The sequence below is a fragment of the Alligator sinensis genome, unplaced genomic scaffold (assembly GCF_000455745.1).
Source record: "Alligator sinensis unplaced genomic scaffold, ASM45574v1 scaffold29_1, whole genome shotgun sequence".
NCBI classification, from domain to species: domain Eukaryota; kingdom Metazoa; phylum Chordata; order Crocodylia; family Alligatoridae; genus Alligator; species Alligator sinensis.
Window position 1 is genome coordinate 1,507,498 of NW_005841933.1, and position 22,104 is coordinate 1,529,601.

At 39.8% G+C, this 22,104-nt stretch overlaps 1 protein-coding gene across 7 annotated transcripts in view; it reads left to right on the forward strand.

Annotated features, from left to right (window-relative positions):
* Nucleotides 1-20,826, forward strand: part of TBC1D5 (TBC1 domain family member 5) — a 519,218-nt gene extending 498,392 nt beyond the window's left edge. For all 7 annotated transcript variants that reach the window (XM_014517945.2, XM_014517952.2, XM_025198935.1 and 4 more), the window contains 3 exons: nucleotides 3,533-3,612; nucleotides 4,649-4,825; nucleotides 16,761-20,826. In XM_014517945.2, the coding sequence (XP_014373431.1) occupies nucleotides 3,533-3,612; nucleotides 4,649-4,825; nucleotides 16,761-17,051 (548 nt within the window). In that variant the 3' untranslated portion in view covers nucleotides 17,052-20,826. The remainder of the gene's footprint in view (nucleotides 1-3,532; nucleotides 3,613-4,648; nucleotides 4,826-16,760) is intronic.
* Nucleotides 20,827-22,104: the final 1,278 nt, after the last annotated feature.

The window sequence follows — 22,104 nt, forward strand, 5'->3', positions numbered from 1 at the left end:
CATAACTATTTTAGTATTTTACAATAAAGTATAAACTAGACATTACAATTCTGTGATTAAGTAGCAGATGGAAGAAATATTAGAAAGGAGCTCTTCACTATATTGCCACTTCCTTTATATGCAGAAAATTAATCAAACAGTATAGAAAGATTTCAAACTATGGGGAAAGAATTAAAAGTGTACCTTCTTAATATAGAAAATCCCATCTGCCATCACCTTTGGTGTTTTTCCTAAGTTCTTTACCCTGTAATAGTTTTATTTTACATGTTTACATGTATTTACATTACATTACATTAATGTATAAATAAATTCATTTATTTTATTTACTCAGACTGGTATCTTTCACATGTATATTATATACATGTGTCTAACTTTAATCAATACTTTATTTTGGTACATCCTTCTTCAGTATTAAAACTCTTTTTACAGAAGTTTTGATGTAAATAGCATGTACAATGTGGGTTTATAATCACCTGGATATAGGAGGCCATGATAACAACTTTATGGTTAAGGTGGCAGTTTTCTTTATAGTTACATCTATAAATCTTTTTTTTTTCCAAACAAGGAATACTGTGTGCGCATGAAATTTGCTTCTAGGAATATCTTAACAGAACAGTGGTGCTTTCAAACATACACGTACAGAACTGTAAAAAAATAAATAAATAAATGAAAATGAGAGTGAGAGAATGGACAGAGGTAGCATAGTAGGAAAATAAATGAAGTGTGCATAGCTCCCACTTACTGAAGGGCATAGACTATGCTTGCTGAGTGAACACAGAGAGACACTTGTGTTGCTGTTCGTGCTTCTCTGGCTCTCTCTGCTGCCACTCCAATAGGAGTTTGAGACCCACAGTATGAAATTATTTGGAAATGGAAATACAATTTTATCATTTAAAACTTTGATTGTATAGATTGAAAATTGACTGTAAAACATATTAAACAACCAGCATATCCAGCAAATAAAGTAAACGTCCAAATCCCTCAATTAAGCAGAGTATGCAAACAGTGGGTCCCACTGTGTTTTTAAGCTTTAACTCTCCTGATTTTCTGTCTTAGGCACGTTACAAATCTTGCTAAAGCAGAAGTGTGATGTGCGAATTGTATTAATTTTAGTGGCTGCAATCATATTTTATTGTGGAAGTTAGTTCTCAAAATATAGAAAATATATTGTTTCCTCAGCACATGTAACCTTTCCCCTCTTGTTGGTGTTTTAACATATTAAATTTTGAATGCCAGCTTAAGAAAAAATAGTTATATATGTCTTTGTGTATGTGTGTAAGAGAATAAAAAGAAATGTCAATAGAACATTTTAAAATCACATGGAATGTCTTGCATCTTATTGTCTTAGCATTTGAAAGGTCAGTGTTCCACACTGAGTCTTTAGGAGGTTTGTGGCAGGCTGGGAATTATTTATTTTCTCTTTCTGCTCTATCCCTTTTGTCATCTTGCATTCTAAATCTCAGGTATGCATCTTTCTATGCGTGTGGGAAATAATAATGTTACAGAAACATTAAAGAAAAACCTGAGAAATGAGAAAGTTGATTAAAACCTGATGGTATAGGTTTTTCATTGTTCAGAATTTTTTTACCCAAATATTAAGATAGACTTTTGGTGCTGGAGAGTTCACAGAACTTTTTTTATAGCAGAAATACAGGGTGCATTTGACAAAAAGTCAGAACTTAATGTATTATCTCAACATGTGCTAGATATTGCAGTTTTGCCAGAAACTATTACTACTATTAATTTAATATATTAAGAGACTAAAACCATGATGATGAAGGATCAAAATAATGAACAAAACAAAACAATCCTTGCTTTGTATTTATTGCAGTCAACTTCCTGATGATGTACTTTGGAATCATGGAATCAACATATATTGCTAGCCAGGTTTTTTTATTTTTATATTTTTGTCTGTTGATGCTGTTCACAGCTACAGTTGGCTCCTTAGAAACCATGTACTGGACAAATGTAAATAATGTAAATATAGGCTTTTTTATTTAGATGGGCTGGTAACTTGGATGCCACCTTTAGCCATTCCTATTCTGTTTACCTCTAGTCGCATCTTCAGCATTTTACATAGCATATAGTTCTTCACCACTTTCCCCTTTTGGGAGATGTCTTTTTCTTCCTTTAAACTAGCTCTGGCCATGTGTGCTGTATGCAATCCACGGAGGTCTCTGCCGTGAGCTGTACATGATGTGCGGCTAATTTGGGCACATGCTGAATATGGCATCCACACCAGATCAGCCCTGCATGCTGGATCTAGGGATGGTTCAGATCAGCACACCCATACTGCTACATGCTACACATGGAGCTGGTGCTGGTGCTGGCACTGGCTCCTGCTACACATGGTGCCCAGGGCTGGAGGACATACCATGCATGCTGCAAGCAGTATGCATGGCCAGTCTAGAGCATAGGCTGAATGTGATGTCTGCAAGTGGACCAGCCCAGTGGGCTGAATCCAGCATGTAGGGCTGGTCTGTGGGCCCAATCTAGCACACAGACCAGCCCATTGCCCAGGTTGGATAAGTTTGATTCCCCTACTTTAAACCTCTCTGGTGTTTTTCATTCACTTGCTGGCTGAAGAACCTCCTACAGGTTCTTCAACGGTCCTACAGTCCTGTGTAAATTGCAGCAGCAGTCTCTCCAGTCTGCCTTACGGCCTGCAGCACTACCCAGACTTTCCATAGCATGGATTTCTGCAGTTCAACTTGTGACATTCCCATCCTGCCCTAAGCTCTGACCTCAAAGTGATCTTCTGAGGACAGTGTTACAGCTTCTAGGCGAGTCATTTTTCTTACAGATACAAGCTTTCAGAGCTCTTTTACTTTGACTCTTTTACCCAGCATAAAGAAGTTGAGTGGGAGTGAGGATTTCAAGTACTCTAGCATTAACTCTGGACTACAGCTGTCATGCACAAACTTAATTCAGTTCAAGGGGTGCAGCAGATGCCATTGTTATATATATTTCCAAGCACTTCCTGGACAAAGTTAAGACTGTTAAACTGGAAACCCAGAGCAAAGTGGAAACAGTACTGCAGGTGATTAAGTTCCTAGCTCCCAGTGTTCTTCAAAGACACAAGAGTTGTGTATGTCTTAGGGTGCATCCAACAGTGGCACAACAGGGACTCTGGTGATTCTGGTGACTAGCTTTGGCCAATCTTGTTTTTCCCATCTGCTTTCAAAACTAGTAAAACTGCCAAACCATAGCCCTGCACATGTATGCCTAAATTTGTCTGTCACGGGGATTCTCATTGTTTGTTTCTAAATACCTATGTGTTGGTCTAAATACCTACAGTGGTGTATAGCGGGGATGGTAGGTCTTCAGGACCTCCATTCTTCCATACTCTTGCCTTAGGCATATGCATCAAAAGACTTGGTATGATGGACTCCATGCAAGCAGATTCATCAGGCACCTGAATAGAACTCTTATGGGTACACCATGATCCAGAGGATCGACAATTGCCTAAATGTTGACTGTAAGTTTGTAGCAGATGATGCAATTGTTTAAAAATATTGTGTTTTTGTTATAGGAAATATTCAAGAAGTCATATTACAAGAACACTTGGAGAAAGAAGATGAAATTCTGGTATCCCTGGCTGGTTTGAAGCAGGTACAGATACAAACTGAATTAAGTTGCTCACATTTTTTTTTTTTTAATGGTCATGAAACCATTTTTCAATTCTGCATTTCTTCTATCATAAAGCTATCCCTTGATTTGCAAATGGTAATGTGTGAAGTTTTGTTAAGCATTGTTTTCTGAAGAGTGATATTGAGTTTCCAGGAAGTCTGTGAGGACTTGGAAGTGAAACTGGTGTAGCCTGATGTAGCCTGACCCACAGTTCTGGGCTTCATCTACCCACTATACTATCATTCTTCTCAGTGCCTAGCATATGTTGTATTCAATATTCATTTTTTTCGCATTACAAAAATAAAATATTACAGTCTTTTTCTTTTTTTTAAAAAAAAAGTACTGTATGCTTGTCTTAAGACAGGGGGTGCACGTGTCTCTTAACATGATTTCTCTGAATACATAATACTCTGTGTTGGCTTTGAAATGCATTTCATTAGAAATACCATGATGTATGTTAATTATGTAAGTACAGCATCAAGGAGAATATAATTAGTTTATTCTTTTTAAGTCTCTTGGGTACTTTCTGCTTTTTTGCAGTTTCCAGTAGAAGCACATTTCACTGGTGCCTTTTTTTAAGTTATTGCTAGTGGTAACTTTAATGCAATTTTCTTCAGAAAACGTATAAAACCATTTACAGTAAAAGCTCTTTTATCTGGCATCCATGGGAAATGGTAGGTGCTGGTTAATCAAATGTCCCGGTTATCTGAGAGTTACACTTCTCCAGCCCGGTAGGTTGGAGGCGTCTTTGCCTGCTCGGGCCACTTCCGTGTCCAGTGCACCAGGGCTTTCACTCTCTCGTGTCGGTGTGCCGGGGGCCAGGGAGGGGGACTTTTGCTTTTGCCACATCGATCGGCATGCCAGTTAATAGAGCATTCCAGATGGTAAAGTGCCAGATAACACAGCTTTTACTGTACAAAGAAAATAGTTCATGGATGTTGGTTAGCAGCTTTTGGTATGTTTGACTAAATTTCAGATATTTTAGAATTCTATTTTTCCCTTCCTCTTCAACAAATAGATCAAGGATATTCTGAAGGGTTCTCTACGTTTCAATCAGAGTCAGCTGGAGGCTGAAGAAAATGAGCAGATCACGATAGCAGATGATCATTACTGTTCTTTGAGTCAAAACAAGGAGACAGGGGATTCCCTAAAAGGACCTGTTTTGATGAAGCCACGCTCGCTCTCAGCATGTCAGGTAAGGGGACAACCACATCATCCAAGTTACTGGTAGAATGAGCCAGTAATTTTCTGAAAACATTAATTCATCAAAACCAAAGCACTTCATGAAAACCTCTTAGTCTCCCCTAACTTTCACTGAAATGGAGCCAGGGTCCATCAGAAACTTACCTGGTTTCCTGACAGCTCACATGGAGGGAAGCTTGAGAGCCTTGGCTTCCTAGAATCTCATCATATGAACTGTCCCAAGGTCAGGTATCACAGGGCTTCTAAACCTCCTCCCACCAGGGACCTGACACCTTGAGACCCACAGTTTTCCAGCTCCAGGACAGTTTAATTTTAGATTTTTTTACAAGGTGAAAATATAGCATATAAATTGGGGGGGACCCTCATTTGCATTAGTCTTCCCCTGGTGTAAATGTGCAAGAAGATGCTTTTTCAGCCCATCTCTTGTTTGTCCTTTTTCTTGTTTGTCTGTTTCCTTCTTCCTCTGCTATTGGAGATTCTGTTCTGATAGATCACATCTCACTCTGATAAAGGTGCAATTCTCTGTGCTGCCTTTATGACAATAGAAGATTTTTAGTTATTAAATGATGGCATATGGATGGTTGTCCATGCACAAACCTGCTCCCACAGAAGCCAGTTGCAAAACTCCTGTTGACTTCCTTGGTGCAGAAATGGGTCTGTCATGCACAGCTAAATCAAGTGCAGTTGTTGTAAGCTTGTTGCCAAATAAACTATTTTCTAGACTGTTTTTCAATAAGTTTTTTTACATAAAAAGTTTGGAAATATATTGTAGAGAAAGGTGTTATTGATGCTGGGAATTTATAAACAAAGGCAATCATTTCCATAGTGATTGACACTTTTTATGCCACTGTCCCCTAAAATGCCATTTTCTAGCAACTGGATTATCTGTATTGCCCAGTGTATCTATTTTTTTTTCTCATTTCATGGTGAGATTAGCAGCAGTTGTGATAGATCCATTCAATTCATCCTCCATTAGAAAGGAGCCTATGATCTTATGAGCAATCATTTTATATATGTAGATAATTTCCAGTAGTAGCACATCAGCAGACTTCTGGACTTAAATCTGCCACAGTTCAACATCGATGTTGTTGATGTCAACAACCCAGGGATATCAAGACCAGCATTGCCACTCCCATAGCCCAGAAGAGTCTCCACTCAGTTTTCTATAACAACTTCTTGAATCAACTTGGGGCTGCCAAAGGAGTACATGAGAACAAATAGAAAAACAGAGTTTGTCTTAAACTATTAAAGTAAGATGCTGTGACTTATGACCCAGAAATCTCTTGCTAGTAACATGCCCTGTTAAAAATCATAATAAAAATGAAAGTACCTGTTATTTTATTTAGATACAAAGGTACAAATGTTAGTCAGCACTGCCATAACCATTGTTATTACAACTAATCTCTTCAATCATATCAGAGGCCTTAGTCAAACTTCAGTGCTATCGATCCTGTTATTTTACCATATCTCCTCACTTTTTACATAAAAACATTTTAGCTTTAGTATTAAAATGTCAAAAATGTTTTTACTTATTGTTGATCATTAATTTTGATTTACTGTGCACACTATAACATGCAGTATAAGGCCCCTGGCGCACACCTGCTTAAAAGTATGGTGGGATCTTTTTTCCAATTCCAACAATTACACCTCCTGCCACATGTATGACAGGACATTCAATTTTGGGACTGGGGATCAGATACCATTACTACTTGCCAATGCAGAGGGAGCCCTGGATCAGGATGCCCCTGGACAAGCATGTTGGAAGATAAGTGTCTGCAGGTCCTGGCCAGCTCAGGTGCAGTCAGGGGCTGGAGCTGACAATCAGCTTATTGTTCATGCTCACACTGGGGGTGCACTTTGAGACACTGGTGCAGTCTCTAGCGGAAGCTGACAGTCACCTGATTTTTCAGCCCTGGACCTGCTACGTATTCTGTTTAAGGCCACGTATAAAACCAGCTACAGCAATATTCTACATTATGGCCATGTCTATGTGAGATGCTGACTACACGGTTGTTACTTCGCAGTCATTTAGTACTTGCCTACACAAGTACTAAATGAGTGTACAGTAACCGGAGTTACTGCACAGTGATGTGCCTGAATGGCTTTTTGGTGACACTGACTGTGTTGCATCGCGCTTCATGCCATGCAGTGCTACTGCACAGTAGTAACAAGCTACTGTGCTGCAGTAACGAGCTACGGCGTAGTCAGTGTCTCGTATAGACATGGCCACTACGTAGAATGTTTTTATGGCTGGTTTGTCTTAATTACAGTGTAAATGTAATATGTAGAGGGGACCCAATACAAAATAATAACACATTTTTCTGACTTTACTCATGCTGATAAGGAACGTACATTTTGGAATCAATGGAATTGTTCATGTGAGTAACTGCCCACAATGTAAGGGTTGAGCAATCTGAACTTGAGCAAGGCTTTCAGCTCTAAATGGTACATGTCTGACAGTACAGAACATTTATTCTCATTAGCACTCTCTCATCTTATCTTCTGGAAGCTCCAATTACAGCATGGAACACTAGCTTATTACAGTAGCAAAAAATAAGAAATTAGGTTTTGCAATGTTCATTGTTGGGAAGTAGTGTTGCAGTAAAGGAGAAATGTTAATATCCTAGCCCCCTTTCTAACTGTATTGTGGTTAGCTTTAGCATGTAAAATCAGATAAAAAGAGAGGAACTTCTGACCCCTTTTAATAAAAATTAAACAGGTAAAAACTGCTAAGCTTATTAGCCCGTGAAATGAGTGGGGGGGGGGTTCTTCCCCCAAATAGAACTACAGCCCAGCCTTTTAGTTTTAATGAGTGAACTGTGGTGTGATGATGCCTCCAGGTCAAGCCTAGGAACAATTTCTGAATGCAGCAGAAGGTTGAAAAAGCTCTAACCATTAATTAATTAGAACACTGGACTCCTTTAGTTTCTATCTTATTTAATGCATTTCCTGCAAGATAATTTTTCCTGTTTTGTGGGGTTTTTCATACTGCAATAATAAGTATAATTCTGTTCAATAAAAGCTTTTTATGGTTGCTGACTCTACTCTCAGAGCAAACATATTTGCATTCCTAGAGCAAATGCAAGCGTTTTGGACCCAAATCTCTTTTTGTTGCCACAGGCTTCAGGCCAGTGGAGTTACTGCTGTCTTGGATTTACTACTGATTTACTCTGGTATAAATGAGTAGTCTGCTCCTTTTATCTTGGTCCTTGAATATATTATAAATACAAATAATTTTTCACTGCATCATTAATAAGAAAAGGAACCTTATTTTTTTCTTTCTGTGCCTCAGTTTCCCCACTGGTAAAACAGGAATAATAATACCAATACCCTTAATAAAGTGGCTTCAGTCCTAAGGATTAAGTGTACCACATAAATGCTAGTTATTTTTATTTACAAACACACACACGCTCTCTCTCTCTCTCTCCCTCCACTACATATATTTTGGGATGGTAGCACACTGATGTGCTGCAGTAATATTTTATTTAAAAAATATGTATTTAACAAAGAATGTTTTTAATTCTTTTTTTATTTCTTGATGCAGTTGAATAAAAAAGGTTCAAATGAGCTGGATAATATTCACTAGAATATTTGCCATTAGTAGCAATGCACAGTTGATAAACAGAAGCCAAGCCTTGCTAAATAATGAATGATAATTAACACATTAGCTTGCTTTTATGACTATCTCAAGAAGGGAGCAAAATGAGCTTCTGTTCTTCCTCCAGCCTTACTTAAATTGTGTTCTGATCGTTAGCTTTAGTTTTTTCACAGCATGTAGGCACTGATACTCGTAGCTGATATTCATCAGAAGAAAGTTTGGAGGAACCATACGGCACTGGGCATTAGGCTGTTAAGTTTCAAAACTACTAAAAGTATATTTCTGCCATTTTTTATTTATTCAGTAATGGAGGCAGATGGGAGAAAACATGGTTCATGTTAAGACAGGTTTCTTGAAACAGAAACAGGCAAAGTAAAGGGGTTATGTGGGGGCCATATTTTACCTCTGGAAACTAGTATGTTCTAAAGACAGACATTTAGGTCCCTTCTACAGGTTACATGCATCACAAAATTACCAAGTTAATTGCACAATTAATTTAGACTGGCTACACATGTCAATTAACAATCGCGCCATAAGAAGGTCCAACCAGCTATAAAGTTATTGGTGGAAAACGTGTACTTACTTTATAGCCAGTTTCTATCCAGCTTTAATTTGCACTTGTAGCAAGGTCTGCCCCTGCAGCTAGGAGCCCCATCAACTGACCAGGCTCCCAGCCACAGAGGTGTACCACGCGCTGCCAGGACCAGGAGTCCCACAGCTAAGGAGAGTCTTGCCCTGGCAGTGCCCAGCAGCTGCAGACTTGGGGTTCCAACAGTGCTCCATGGCTGCCCGCAGCTAAAAATACTGTCGCAGCAGTACCCTGTGGCTGTTGGGACCCAGTGACAACAGCTATGAGACTCAGCAGACATGGGGCTCTGTTGCGATCGTCCCCCACCCTGCAGCTGGGAAATTGTAGTAGCTGTGGTTTGGGAGATCACAGCAGCTACAACATCCCAGCCCAAGAGGTGCATGGGTTGCCCCCCTGGCTAGAAGCCCCATCAGCTGAGAGGCTCCCAGGCACAGGAGCTTGTTTTATTGCCAGTGCAGGGGGCGCCAGGACTGGGTTCCCCCTGCACTGGAAGTAAGGCATGATGGGAGCTAATCCTCAATTCCACAGTCATGCCTCCTGCCATGCATATGCGAGTATGGCAGGAGGCACAATTCTTCACATTGCGCATTAGATCCCATCATGCCTTATTGGTAGTGCATTACGCATTAGATCCCATCACACAGATGTAGAGGATCCCTTATACCATCAGAACCTTTATATCATATTATTGTCACAACCCAAGGGTGTGATTTTGTGTGTGCGCGCTTCGGCACTGCTAAATTATTTCCCGCCACAAGGATCTTTCTTTGCAGGGTGCATTTCTCAGTTGCAAAGAGAAAACCCCGGTGCAAAGAAGTTCCCGCCACCCGCATGCAAATTTGTGTCCCACTATTGGCCAGTTCTAAATTATTCCCACGTGGCGGCTAGCGATTGGCTTGCTAGCCGTATAAGAGGCTTGAGCGGTTTCCGCCCAAGTTGGAGAACTCCGAGGAGAACCCCGCAAGGGAGGACTCCACAACCATCTGGAGGAGGAGGACTTCACGTCTCATGAAGAACTCTAAGCGCTGTGGAGCCTAACGGACCCAGCGTGTACCTTAAGAAGGCTATAGGGGTCTGATCAACCTCTGGCCTCTCCCCGTCGCCGAGCGCGATCCCTCGACGAACCCCTTCCCTGCGCGCAAGTTCCATGGAGCCTAGCAAACTTCGTGTGAATGTATCCAGAGCTCTTCTCCGAGTTGTTTTCTTTGGTTGACACGACGGGCTCGCGGTTTTAGAGCCTTCAGCCGGATTGGGCTAGAGTTCGCGAGATTAGAACTCTTGTCCGCTCTTCTTTCCTATCTGTAACTGCAACTCAAGCAAGTTTTCCTGACTGCACCGCGACCATCTACGGTGTAAGTAAAATAATCTTTAATCAACCGTTACGCATCCGTGCCTAATTCTAGTCCGCCAGCCTGCATTCCCCGACCCGCATGCCAGGGCTGCTGGCCACAGCCCGCCGCACGCCCCCGAGGGCCTCGGACCGCTCCCGGCCCGCACAATTATATTAAGCATTGCACTGGTAAACCTAGATTTAAGGGCCCCAAGATGTGGATAGAGCAAAAATCAGTGACTGCAAAAAGATAATAAAGAACATAAATTAGGATACTTTTTTACTTTATACTTCACTAAAGTGTTCATATATTTCCAACATGCTATATCATTTTTATTTTAATGTAACATTAGAAACTGCACCGTTCAGTATTTTTACTTCCGGGAACTTTTTTAGTCACTATGGCTACTTGCAGATATAGAGGGAAAAACCCCCCGGTGCTTTACTTTAAACTCAGCATGCCCCCACGCCAAGCTCAGCACGTGCCCAGAAAAGGCATCAAGTTAGTTGGACCTGGCTTTCCCAGCATCTATATAGATCAGGCACTTTAATGGGGCTTTTTTGGCATTTTTTTATCTAACAGCTGATTGAATCAGCTATTAGATAGAACTAGATAGCTGATTGAATCAGCTATTAGATAGAAGCACCAAAAAGCCCTGTGGAGGCACGTGATTTAGACACTGCAGACCTGAGTCAAAGTAATGTGTAATGTAAAGCATGATTTTTTTCCCCCCACATCTGCCAGCACCCTACGTGTTCACTTCCTTAAGGAATTTAATCTGTTCACCTTATTGATATCTTTGAGATTGCTAACTGATGACATGCTGAAAGTGTCATTAGGCTGCTGGTCCCCAGTAGTGGCAGCCATCTTGGATGTGAATTTTGGGAAGACTGAAAACAGTGGCCAGAATGATACTATCAACCTCGTTTTATATACCATTCCAAAGTAAAATTTTATCTGTTTGTCACAAGCCTTGAAACAGAGGGCAAAAAGGAGAGCAAATGGATTGTGTCAGTGAGGGTTGTTTAAAATAGCCCATGTTACTGTTGTAAAGAGAAAAAATCGGCCATGAAATTTAGATTAGGATGCTCAAATCCTGTCTGATGTTCCACACTGAATATCCACGGATGTCTGTGGAATCATGCAGTAGATTGTGATTCATTTCTGGAGCAAAGCCATTCCTGTACACTGCCTATATTCTCAGACCCCTGGAGAGGGTAACTGATTAACTGATGAATGATGAAGACAGTAATTCAAATAGATCTGATGAAAGCAAAACAGTAATTAAAGAAGAAAGATGTGTTTCATCAGATCAGGGGTGTTTAAGTAATGCAGTCCCTGCCTTGCAATATAGATCTGCTTATGTGTTTGTTTTTAACCTCCTGTACAGTAAAGAACAGGTTTTTTGCTTTGTTTTTATTTGCATTTGAAATACAAAATGTAAAATAAAAAGGGAATTATAAATTAATTACAAACTTTAATTACAGTACAGATTTCCTGGTAGTTTTTGGTGCTCTTAAAAACAGTCTGTTGAGTTTAAGTTATTTATGTTTTATAAATCCAGCTGAAGGAAATTATTTTAGAACATAAATATCAAAGATTAGTAGACTTGGACATTGAAAGGTTAGCAGATGTAGAACAGTTGAAGTCTGATTTATTTTTGTTCCTTTACATACATAATTGATAGATAGTACTACTTGGGGTTTATATCACATTACAGCTGATGCACTGGAAGAGAGATGTTTGCTTGAATGAAAAAGACGGTGTACAAGTGGGTCACAAAAATATGTACGTGTAAACAAGAGAATTTTTCATGTTGACCTAGAACCCAGAAATGTTTAAAATACTCTGCATTTATGGTAAAACTATACCTAATTTTACCTCATTAATGTGAAGACTTTTGACACTGCCTCCCACAACATACTCATTAATTAGCTGAAGAAATACAGACTAAATGAAAGTACTGCAAACCGGATACATAACTGGTTGGATCTTTAAGCTCAGCAAGTATACATCAGTGGCAAAATGTCTTGTCCAGAGGAGGTAACAAGTGGGGTTTCCTGGGGGTCTGTCCTACATCATTATTATTTAACATTTTCATTAATTACGTAAATGATGCATGCTTATCAAGTTTGTGGCTGGCACCAAGTTGGGTGGAGTTGTAGATGCTCTGCAGGGCAGGGCTAGGCTTCAGAATGACTTGGATAAACTGGAGAAATGGCCCAAAATTAATCAGATGAAATTTAACAAGCACTAGTGCCAAGTCCTGAACTTGGGATGGAAGAATCGCATGCACAAATACAGGCTGGGAATGATGGCTAGGCTGTGGTACTGCAAAGAAGGGCCTGGGGGTTGCAGTGGACAATAAGCTAAATATGAATCAACAGTATGCTCTTGTGGCTAAAAAAGCCAGCAGCATACTGAGTTCTTTTAACAGGAGTGTTACTTGCAAATCAAGGAAAGTAATTCTTCTGCTCTGTTTACTCCAGGTGAGACCTCATCAGGGTTACTGTGGAAAGAGTCCAGTGGAGAATGAGGAAAGACTGAAATAACTATGTTTCTTTAGTCTGAAGAAAAAAAAGACTGAGGGGATTTGATTATGGTCTTCAAATACCTAAAGGAAGATTATAAAGATGTCAGAGATAGACTTTCCTTTGTGGCTATAGGGGATAGGACTAGGAGTAACAATATTAAGCTGCAATCGAGGAAATTTAGGTTGGAAATTAGAAGGAACTTTCTAACCATGGAAGTGGGCAGGCACTGAAACAGGCTACCTGGAAAAATTGTGGAATCTCCTCCAGCCCTCAAAATTTTCAAAAGTAGGCTAGACAGACATCTGACTAGGATGTATTAATTGGGGGTAATCATGCCCTGAGCAGGGGGCTGGACTGAATGACCTTACAAAGTTCCTTCCAGTCCTACTTTCCTTTGATCCTATGAACTTTTCTGTGCAAGTATAGGAGGGCCCTGGGAGGTGCCTGCTCCTTTAAAAGAGCAAGCAGTCTGAGAGATGGCTTGCAGGTGGCAGATAGGGGCTAATGAGAGGCTCACCTGACCAGGAGGGCTCAGGCTGGAGCTATATCAACCCGGAGCCTGCACTAGTATTGTTACCTTTCCCCATCCACCATGCAGGGAGGAGCTCCAGGCTGCAAGGCAACAGTGTCCCTGAAGGAACCTAGTTTATAAATGACTCTGCAGACCACAGGATTGAGGCAAGTTACCTGGGTTGAGAGACTGGGCTTTTACAGGCAAGTGGCCTTGATTTTGTTAACTCCAGGGGGTTGAGGTGCTTACTAGAGGGTCCAAAAGCTCAAGAGGGCGAAATATACAGGCCAAAGAATAGCCCCAGGTGGGAAGATGTGCCTGGGAGGAGATGAGAAGTTTGCCTTTGTAAAGGGGCAGAGAGAGCTGTTTCAACCATTGTTGTGTTTCTGTTATTGCCCAGAGGCTTATAGTTTAAGGGGTGGTTTTGGAGATCCCATTAGTGCCTGTGAGGCACGTGATTTCCTGGAGCCCTTGCTAGGGGAGGCTCAAAGCCTGAGCTATTGTTGAGCCCAGCGAGGGGCAGTACAAGGCTACAGAGCAGACGGGGGCCAGGGGCACAGTGAGACGGGGGCCCAGGGCCCGAGAGGGGCACAGCGAGATGGGGGCCAGGGGCCTGATGCCCGAGAGGGGCACAGCGAGACGGGGGACCAGGGGCCCCTTGCCAGAAGAGCATGGCCCTAGTGGCTCAGGGGCCTGGCGGATAGAAGCCAGGGACCTGGGAAGAATGAAACTGATAGATTGAAGTTAGTGCCTCAAAGCCAGATGTGGCGTAGTGGCCTAAGAAATCAGCCTAGTGAGATTGAAAGGGATGGAGGCTGGGAAATCTGAGACCCCAACAGAGGGAACAACATTATTATAACATCCACGAGACTTGGGGCATGGCGTAGGGAAGGAAAAGAAGCCATACAATTTGCCCCTAAGGCTGCAGGCGCTCTACAGGGGCGTAGTCAAGCTGGGAGTGACCTATTAGAACAGAGGACTGGGAAGAGAGCTGGAGTGGGGGAACTAGTAGGATTGAGGCTTACTCTGAGGCCTGTTGGTAGCCTCCCTTAAATACTCTTTAATAGTAAGATCAAGACATGGCAGATGAGCAAACTAGAGGGAGAGGCCATAGAGTTTGAGCCAGACAAGAGTTGTGGTTTCACTGAGAGGTGTCATGGTTGCGACTAGTTGCGACCAGTTACAGTAAGGAATTGTCACAATTCTGTCTGACCTGGTTTTCACTCCCAATTGATATTTTTCCTTGTTAATTTTTTAAACAATTGTAGCATCTGCTTGCATAATATCTAATAGTTAAAATGTTTCATAATCTCTGCCCTTGTGCACTATACTTCAATCCTTGATCCATCAATGGAGGACTTAAAAGAGTTCTTCTGTAGAACAGACTCTATCAGCAACAACAATAAATAATTTTGGCTGGTCCCTATCAGGTACCTAAAGACAAGTTATGGCCTACCAGTAGCTTTTATTAACCCACATAAGTTAGATACTGTATTACTAGCTTGCCTCTCTCACATACTGAATCTCCCCTTTTTTTCATTTGTTTATTAATATTTCCTTTTCTCTCTGTCCGATACCTCTCTCTAACTCTGAAGGGAATTTACATTGCTCATTTAGCTGAAAAATCACTGCTGAACGGATTGCCTCAGTTAAGCACAGCATCGGTTATTTAAACCTTATATAATCAATGTGGATGATCATCCACCTGCCTTTTCCCCTTCTCTCCTCCCTTCCCTGCTTCCTCTCCCTTTTTTCACTCTTATGTTATTGTAAATCAGTTGGAGTCCAGATCATCCCACCTCAGGCTAGCAAGGAGTCGCTGCTTATCATCCTGGTCTGTTCACCAGATTGTAGTCTTACACAATAACAGCTGTGTACAATTGACTTCAAACCCAGTCATGAACAAACTGCTTCCTCTGAAGGAACATTATATTAATCCATTACTCTTGGAGGAAAAGAGAGGTAGTAGCTGGGTCTCTGTGCTGGGTCATGTCTACACATGTGTTAATCCACTTTATCTAATTGAGCCTAAAGTAGCTGTAATTGAGTAGCTGTAACCACAGCCCATCCATTCAAGGTGCATCCAAGGTTACAGACCACTAGCTTGTCAATACAGGAGAACTCCTGGGTGTGACTTCATATACATTTAAGCATGCCTGAATTTAATGCACATTAAGCGATTTTGGCAGGTATCTACACATGCAGAGGCTTGGCACTAAAGTTAGTGCCAAGTCCCTGCAGCCCTGCTGTCTGTCCCTAGTGGTTGGGCAGACCTGGCACTAACTTTAGTGCTGGGTCATGTCTACACATGTGTTAATCCACTTTATCTAATTGAGCCTAAATTTGATACCTGCATTTGCAGGTATCAAATTTAGGTGTGATTAGCCTAATTTCACCATTTTTAATGTGCATTAAGGGCATGCGCATGTAGGTGCGCACCTAAAATGCACATTAAATTAGGCTAATGTGCATTAATGTCTTTCATGTAGACTTGCCCCCTATGTTGCTGAGTAAGTCGCTGGTCCACGTGATTTTAGCACCTTCTTTTGAAATTCTGGAGTTCTGTTGAGTAAAGCTGGCCAAAACTCAGGTTTAGCAGTTCATAGGAGAGTTTGTTATTTTAAAGTTTCTTTTCATTCTTCTACCAGTTTTCTCAAGGTGTCCAGACTTAGTGCTATAGGTCTGGGAGTCTCACCCCACTTAGAACCAGGGCTTCCCAGATCTGCACCAAGGAGTCTGAGAACCATACTCTACCTGGATTTGGTTTGAAGATCTGCAGCAGAGAGTCTGCGAGCTCTGAGAAACCTGTCTTTGCAAAACATTTCAGATTCTGTGAAGCAGAGTTTCATCAGAAAAATTCTATCCAGCTCTTCTTTTCTTGAAGGACTGTTTTTTGGGTTTTTTTCTGAATAACTTTTTTGGGAGCTAACACAGGTCTTGTACAGACATTTAGCGTCTGGAGATTATGAATGTCTTTACAAGTCAGTTCTCTCCCAGGAGAAACCACAAGTAGACAGACGTTCAGGCTTTTTCTCCCGAAGTAAAAATGACAGCTCCAGGAGAAAAATAACCTGGGACCCAGGGTTAAATCCCACCCCTCGAAGAGTTTCTCCTGAAAGAGTGGCTTCTCTCAGAAGTGAACATAGAAAGAGTGGTTTCTCTCGGAAGAGAACATAGTCCTCCGGTATGCTGAAAAGTGTGCGCAGCACCCTGCCCCCATCGGGCAGGAATCTTGCCAGTTCTTGGCAATAGTTGCTCATATGTCCTGAGCTCAGTACCTCAATGATGGGTGTAATAGATGTGATTAAATAGAGAAGACATTGTTTTTAATCTTAAACTTACTTTCCATGCATTTATCTCACAGGCTATCACTAAACCAAGAACTGGAGAGAGCAGAAGCACTGATGACTATATCCTGGTTTCCAAAGAAGAGGAAGGAAACAGAAGTTCTCTGCCTGAGCATAGACTTCTTCAAGCACACAGGGAGGGAGCCATGAAGAATGAGGCTCCATCTCGCTCTTCTTTGGTCTTCTCTGATCCTCTCATGGGCTCTATTTCAGCATCTTCTAGTAACCTAAGTTCCAGCCCTGATGATGACAGTAGCAATAATAGCAAGGATTCTGACTTCACTATTGTTAGTCCTTTGGACATCTAAATATAAACAGCTTTGGAGAGTTTGTGAGGTCAATTACTACACCTCAGCTGAAATAACTTTGATTCCACAGGGCAGGATGACTCAGGAAGACAAAAGGTATGCAAAGTAACCCATTTCAGCTGCTAGAAGTCTAAATAGTAAATCAGAGCAGAAATTTGGTTGCATCTCTTAAAGAAAAAAAAGAAAGAAAATAAAAAGGAGAATATCCTTAATAACTGATTGAAATACATACATTGTCATAGCCAGATCTAATATACAACTACTGTTAGTTGTAGAATTATCTTAGTTAGCATCTTCGGTTACTAAAAAACTGTTTTTCATCACCTAAAACAATATATTGTAATGGTTAGTAAATTAGTTAATACTTGGCATAACACCTAAAAATAGAGGCAAAGCTCGGCTAATTATTTACTTCTTCAAAATGTGCCACATTGGGTTTTCTTCATAAGAAGGCTATTTCTTCAAGGACAGAAAAGGAAGGGATGTATATCAAAAGGACTACAAATAACAACTGCAAGTCATAAACAGCAGAAATGTCTTGGTAGTCTCCTTAAAAAGAGAAACACTGAACAAGAAAAGAGCAGCAGATCAAATGTAAGAGAGCATCAGTTTAAGTTTAAAATAGCAACTTTAAATTGCTGGGAATTTAGAATATCAATTAGATGATCTTGAATTTTAATATTTAGTCAAATGATTGAATGTCTGTGTTGAGTAATGATCCTTTGGAATAGCTAAATGACTCTAAATGTTTAAGAACTGCATGGCCCCTTTTGTTTATAGAAACAAAGTTAATTCTTGTTGATGATTTTTGTTCACAAAACTCTGTCAAGGTTGAAAAAATAACTCGCTGACAAAACATATGACCTGAAATCATCTCCATTATAAGTTGACTAGAAACACTGTCCACTTCCCCAAAAGAGTTCTGAATTTGAAGGGACCGCATGATTTTGTTTGTTCACCCACAGAAAACTGAGCTGGCTTTTGCTGGAGGGTTGCTTCTCTCCTCAGTAGGAGCCTCTGCTTCCTGATTATAGATGTAGGCTGCAGGCCTATTTATGAAAAAAGCGAGATAGAGGTTGAAAATGGAAATTTTGAGCAAAATATGGACTTGTTTAAAATCTTTTTACCTTATTGGAGTAATTAGTTCTGTTGGGATAAGGAAAAAAAGCGAGAGAACTATACTTTGATCCCAGGGGCTTCCCTCTTCAGTGAGAGAATGGTTATTAATGAATGAATTTATTAGTTTTGGGTCTAAAAGAGGTCATTTAAAAAAACTAATGGAGACAAAGAAATCTCCCTCTGCAAGTAGATTTTAACTTTTCTTTTTGATGCTGAAGGTGGCTCTGCTCAGATACTAGTATGACACCAGGTTCCTTGTCATCCTACAAGAACTTCACATTGATTTGTTTGACATATTGAAGTCTTTCTCACCTGTGTGTTAGAGGAACCAGGTAGCAAATTCTTTGAAAGCATGGGGATCTGAAAAACAGTCCTCCTTCCCATCAGAGGCAGTAATACACCCCTTTTTCCTAATTGTAATTGACTATTTTTGATCTCACCAGAAAGAATTAATTGTTTACTGAGATTAACTTGTCTAAAGCAGTAGCTTGCTAGGGGAATTTAACCATCTGATGGTGTTAGATATAAGCAGATTGAATTAAAACAGCTTCCAGCTGTTGGGTGAAGATGATAACTTATCAGGGAAAGGGGAAAAGAGCTCTGAGGCACTTATAATTAAAAGCGCTTTATATCTGGTTGCTACGAACCATGTATTCTCTAGGTGTAAATGTGATTATATGATTTCCCTACTGCTAGTCAAAAAGCAATGGTTCAGTGAAGTGTCACTGAAAAAATTCTAATTAACTTCATAACTTGTTTTTCTAATTGGAAAATGATATCTTATACCCATGAAATGTATACCACATCTTTTTTTTTTTTAGTGTTTTCTTTAACTGAAAATAAAACTTTGCATTCCAAAACCACTTTTATGATCCCTGGCAGTCACAACAGGAAATGATTTATAAATGGAAGGCTACTTTTTCTGAGCTATGTTCATGCACTTGTTTAAAGAATGCTGCTAATTTACTATATTTACAACAGCAGAAATCCCCTTGGTATGTAAATTACTATTTTGAAATATGCATACAATAGAACCATGCAGTAACTTTCTAATTGTGTGGTTATTGTTATGGACTGTGATATTTAATGGTACATACTTACAAACTAGTTGGTAATTGGAGTTAAGTATAATAGTTGAAAGATTAGTTAACTTGTTTGCTGGACTTGGGTTTTACAAGATCTTGGTCTCAAAGACTGAAATTAAGAGATAATTATTGGGTTATTAGCTGGTAGCTGTCACATACACAGTCAAAAACTACAGGGTAATTCAGCTGCTACTATTTGTGCCTCGTAAAATGAAGGAATACTGAAATGTTATGATCAGGCTTAGCCTGGTACATGTATGAGACAGGTTGATGTGAACACTGTTGAAGACAGCTTGTTTAAATGACATCTGAAATGTATAAGATTTGTGAGGGAGGGGTTATGCTGATTTAATTCTAGCTCTCTCATTTTTAAACCTTCACCGAAAGGTAGTTAAGTGTTCAGCCTGCATTCCTGTATACTGGTGGGATTTGGGGTCTGTTTTGGTTTGGTTTGGTTTTAAATCTCCATAAATTTTTTATGGATGCCAAGGGATTAACTGGCTGTTGATTTATTTAGATCCTTCAAGCTTTTCCAGCCTTAACCCCATTCAGCAAGAGTTGTTGCTACTGTGGTGCATCTGTCCAGAAAGAACATATGTTAAGAGGGAAGAAATGTTTTTGAGACTGAGAGAATTGAGAAACATAGTTGTTGCATGCTCCAGCAGTTTGGTAGCAAGGGGAGATACTTTTAGCCTTTATTTTTCTGTTTCCTTTTTTTGTAATTGTTTTAGAAGATACTCTTGTTTTCTCTTCATTTTGTATCAGGGATCTCACAGTTGTTCTCCTGAGCAGTTTCAGTGCCATAAAAGAATATGATTTGTACAGTTGCTTTATTTTTTTAAGTTAGTAGATCTTTAATGTCATACATTTTTTTTAAGCCATGCTAAAAATATGCATTTTTTTGTTGTTCTAAAGTTTGCAATAATCAGTGAATCCCTGTTACCTGAATGCTTATTATACCAGGGGATTTGAACAAAATCTCAGTGGTACAGTGATGCTTGTAAAAATTATTTGAATGAATGCCATTAGTAGATGAATCCACTTCAGTTATTATAACATGTTCTTCTACATCTGAAATATGTTTGTGGCTGCTGTTTAATCATACTGAAAATGTAGTTAGACTTTTATATATATATATATATATATATATATTAAGCCAAATATAGTTATAGGTTAGACAGAATGTCAGATATTCACCCTATTTTGCCTTATGTTAGTGATGTACCGAGGAAGAAATTGCTACTTTAAAACATCAGATTATTCCTTCTTCCAGAGGTGACACGATCATACTGTCCATGGATAACAGAAAATAATATGCATTACAAATTACCGATGAGTGCTAATGTGGGACGTTAAAAAATATACCTGAGCCTAGCTGAGGCTTCTTGTACTGTATCTCACATCTGTAACATAAATGTTTCAAGTCTGGCATGCCATGTCACTTGTACCCTACTGCAGATAGATGGCAACTGTATTTTGACTGGGTATTCACTTAGTTGTGGAAATTTTGTATCTTTGTTCTGGAAGGATGTCTAGCTTGCTTTATTAAAGAAAGAACTAACAAATGCAAATTTTGGGGATGTCTCTGCTTGTATTCTCCAAAAAGGGAGGGGAAAAAAGCCTCATGACTACAGATTATGTTGAAATTGTGCTTTCTCAAAATACAAGTTCATCACCGTTCTGAAAAGTAAGCATTTCTTTGGTAGTCAGTAGCTACCTTGGTTAACCTAGGCCAAGATCCCAATCTTTTTACACTTTTTTTCCTGATTGTGCTTGTAAGTGTTCTCCACCAGTCTGAGGTATGTATTCTTATTCAGATAACATTAACCTTAAAAGATAAAATTACTACATTTGGTTTATGATTTTAGGACCTGAGCCTGCACAACACTGTTTTACTTGACCCTAACACTTACAGCACACGATCTCGATACCATCACTTACTGATTATCTGTTCTACAGCACAGCAGGGCTGTTTAAGCACAGGCATATAACAGCCTTAACTTGGTCAATTCTCTGACTTCATTCTGTCAGCCCTTTATTAATACTTTAGCTTCTGTGTTGTACATGGCTGTCTTGAGTGAATAACTATGCTAGTAATTAGACATGAAAAGGTGCAACTTAGTGAAAGAAACTGGATTTGGCTGCAGTATAGTAATCTTGCTGTCTCGTAATCTGCACTGTTCTTTTAAGAACACTCATCAGTACAGTTGCTGCCTGTATTTCCTGTGTCACAGGTCTGCAAGACTTCAAGTGTAGTAGTGAGCTAAATTTAGAGATGAAAGAAAAAGTCTCTAGAAAAAATAGCAATTTGAAACATTCAAAGATGTAACCCCTTGGCCCCTGCATACAACATTGGTTTTAAACTACTAAAGGTGTGCTAAAGGCTTTGGAAATGTAGAAAGACTGGTGCCTGGTTTAATGATGCAAGTGCACAGCCTACAAGTATAAGCCAACAGGAAAGAAGGCAGCAGAATTTTGTGTACAGTAAGCTCTTCAGGGCAGAAACTCTCTTTTTGTTCTGTGGTTGTACACTGCCTCTCATACATTGTAGCCTAATTCATCTTTAGGGCTCCTAACCACTATCACAATTCAAATAATAATGTTCATATTTTCTGATGGTAGACTTTCTGTGACAAACAGTGGTCTAGATTTAATTTGTTATACAACTCAACAGAAATCACTAGAATTACGTACAACAAGTATTTAGTCCAATATTACTAATTTAGTAATTGCAACTCTGTAGATTTAGAAAAGTTCAATTAAAATAGAGCTATCATCTCCCCTGAAATTAAAAATTGTACCTGCCTATACCCATTCATAAAAGATTCTAAGTGTTTTTTCTAAAGTAT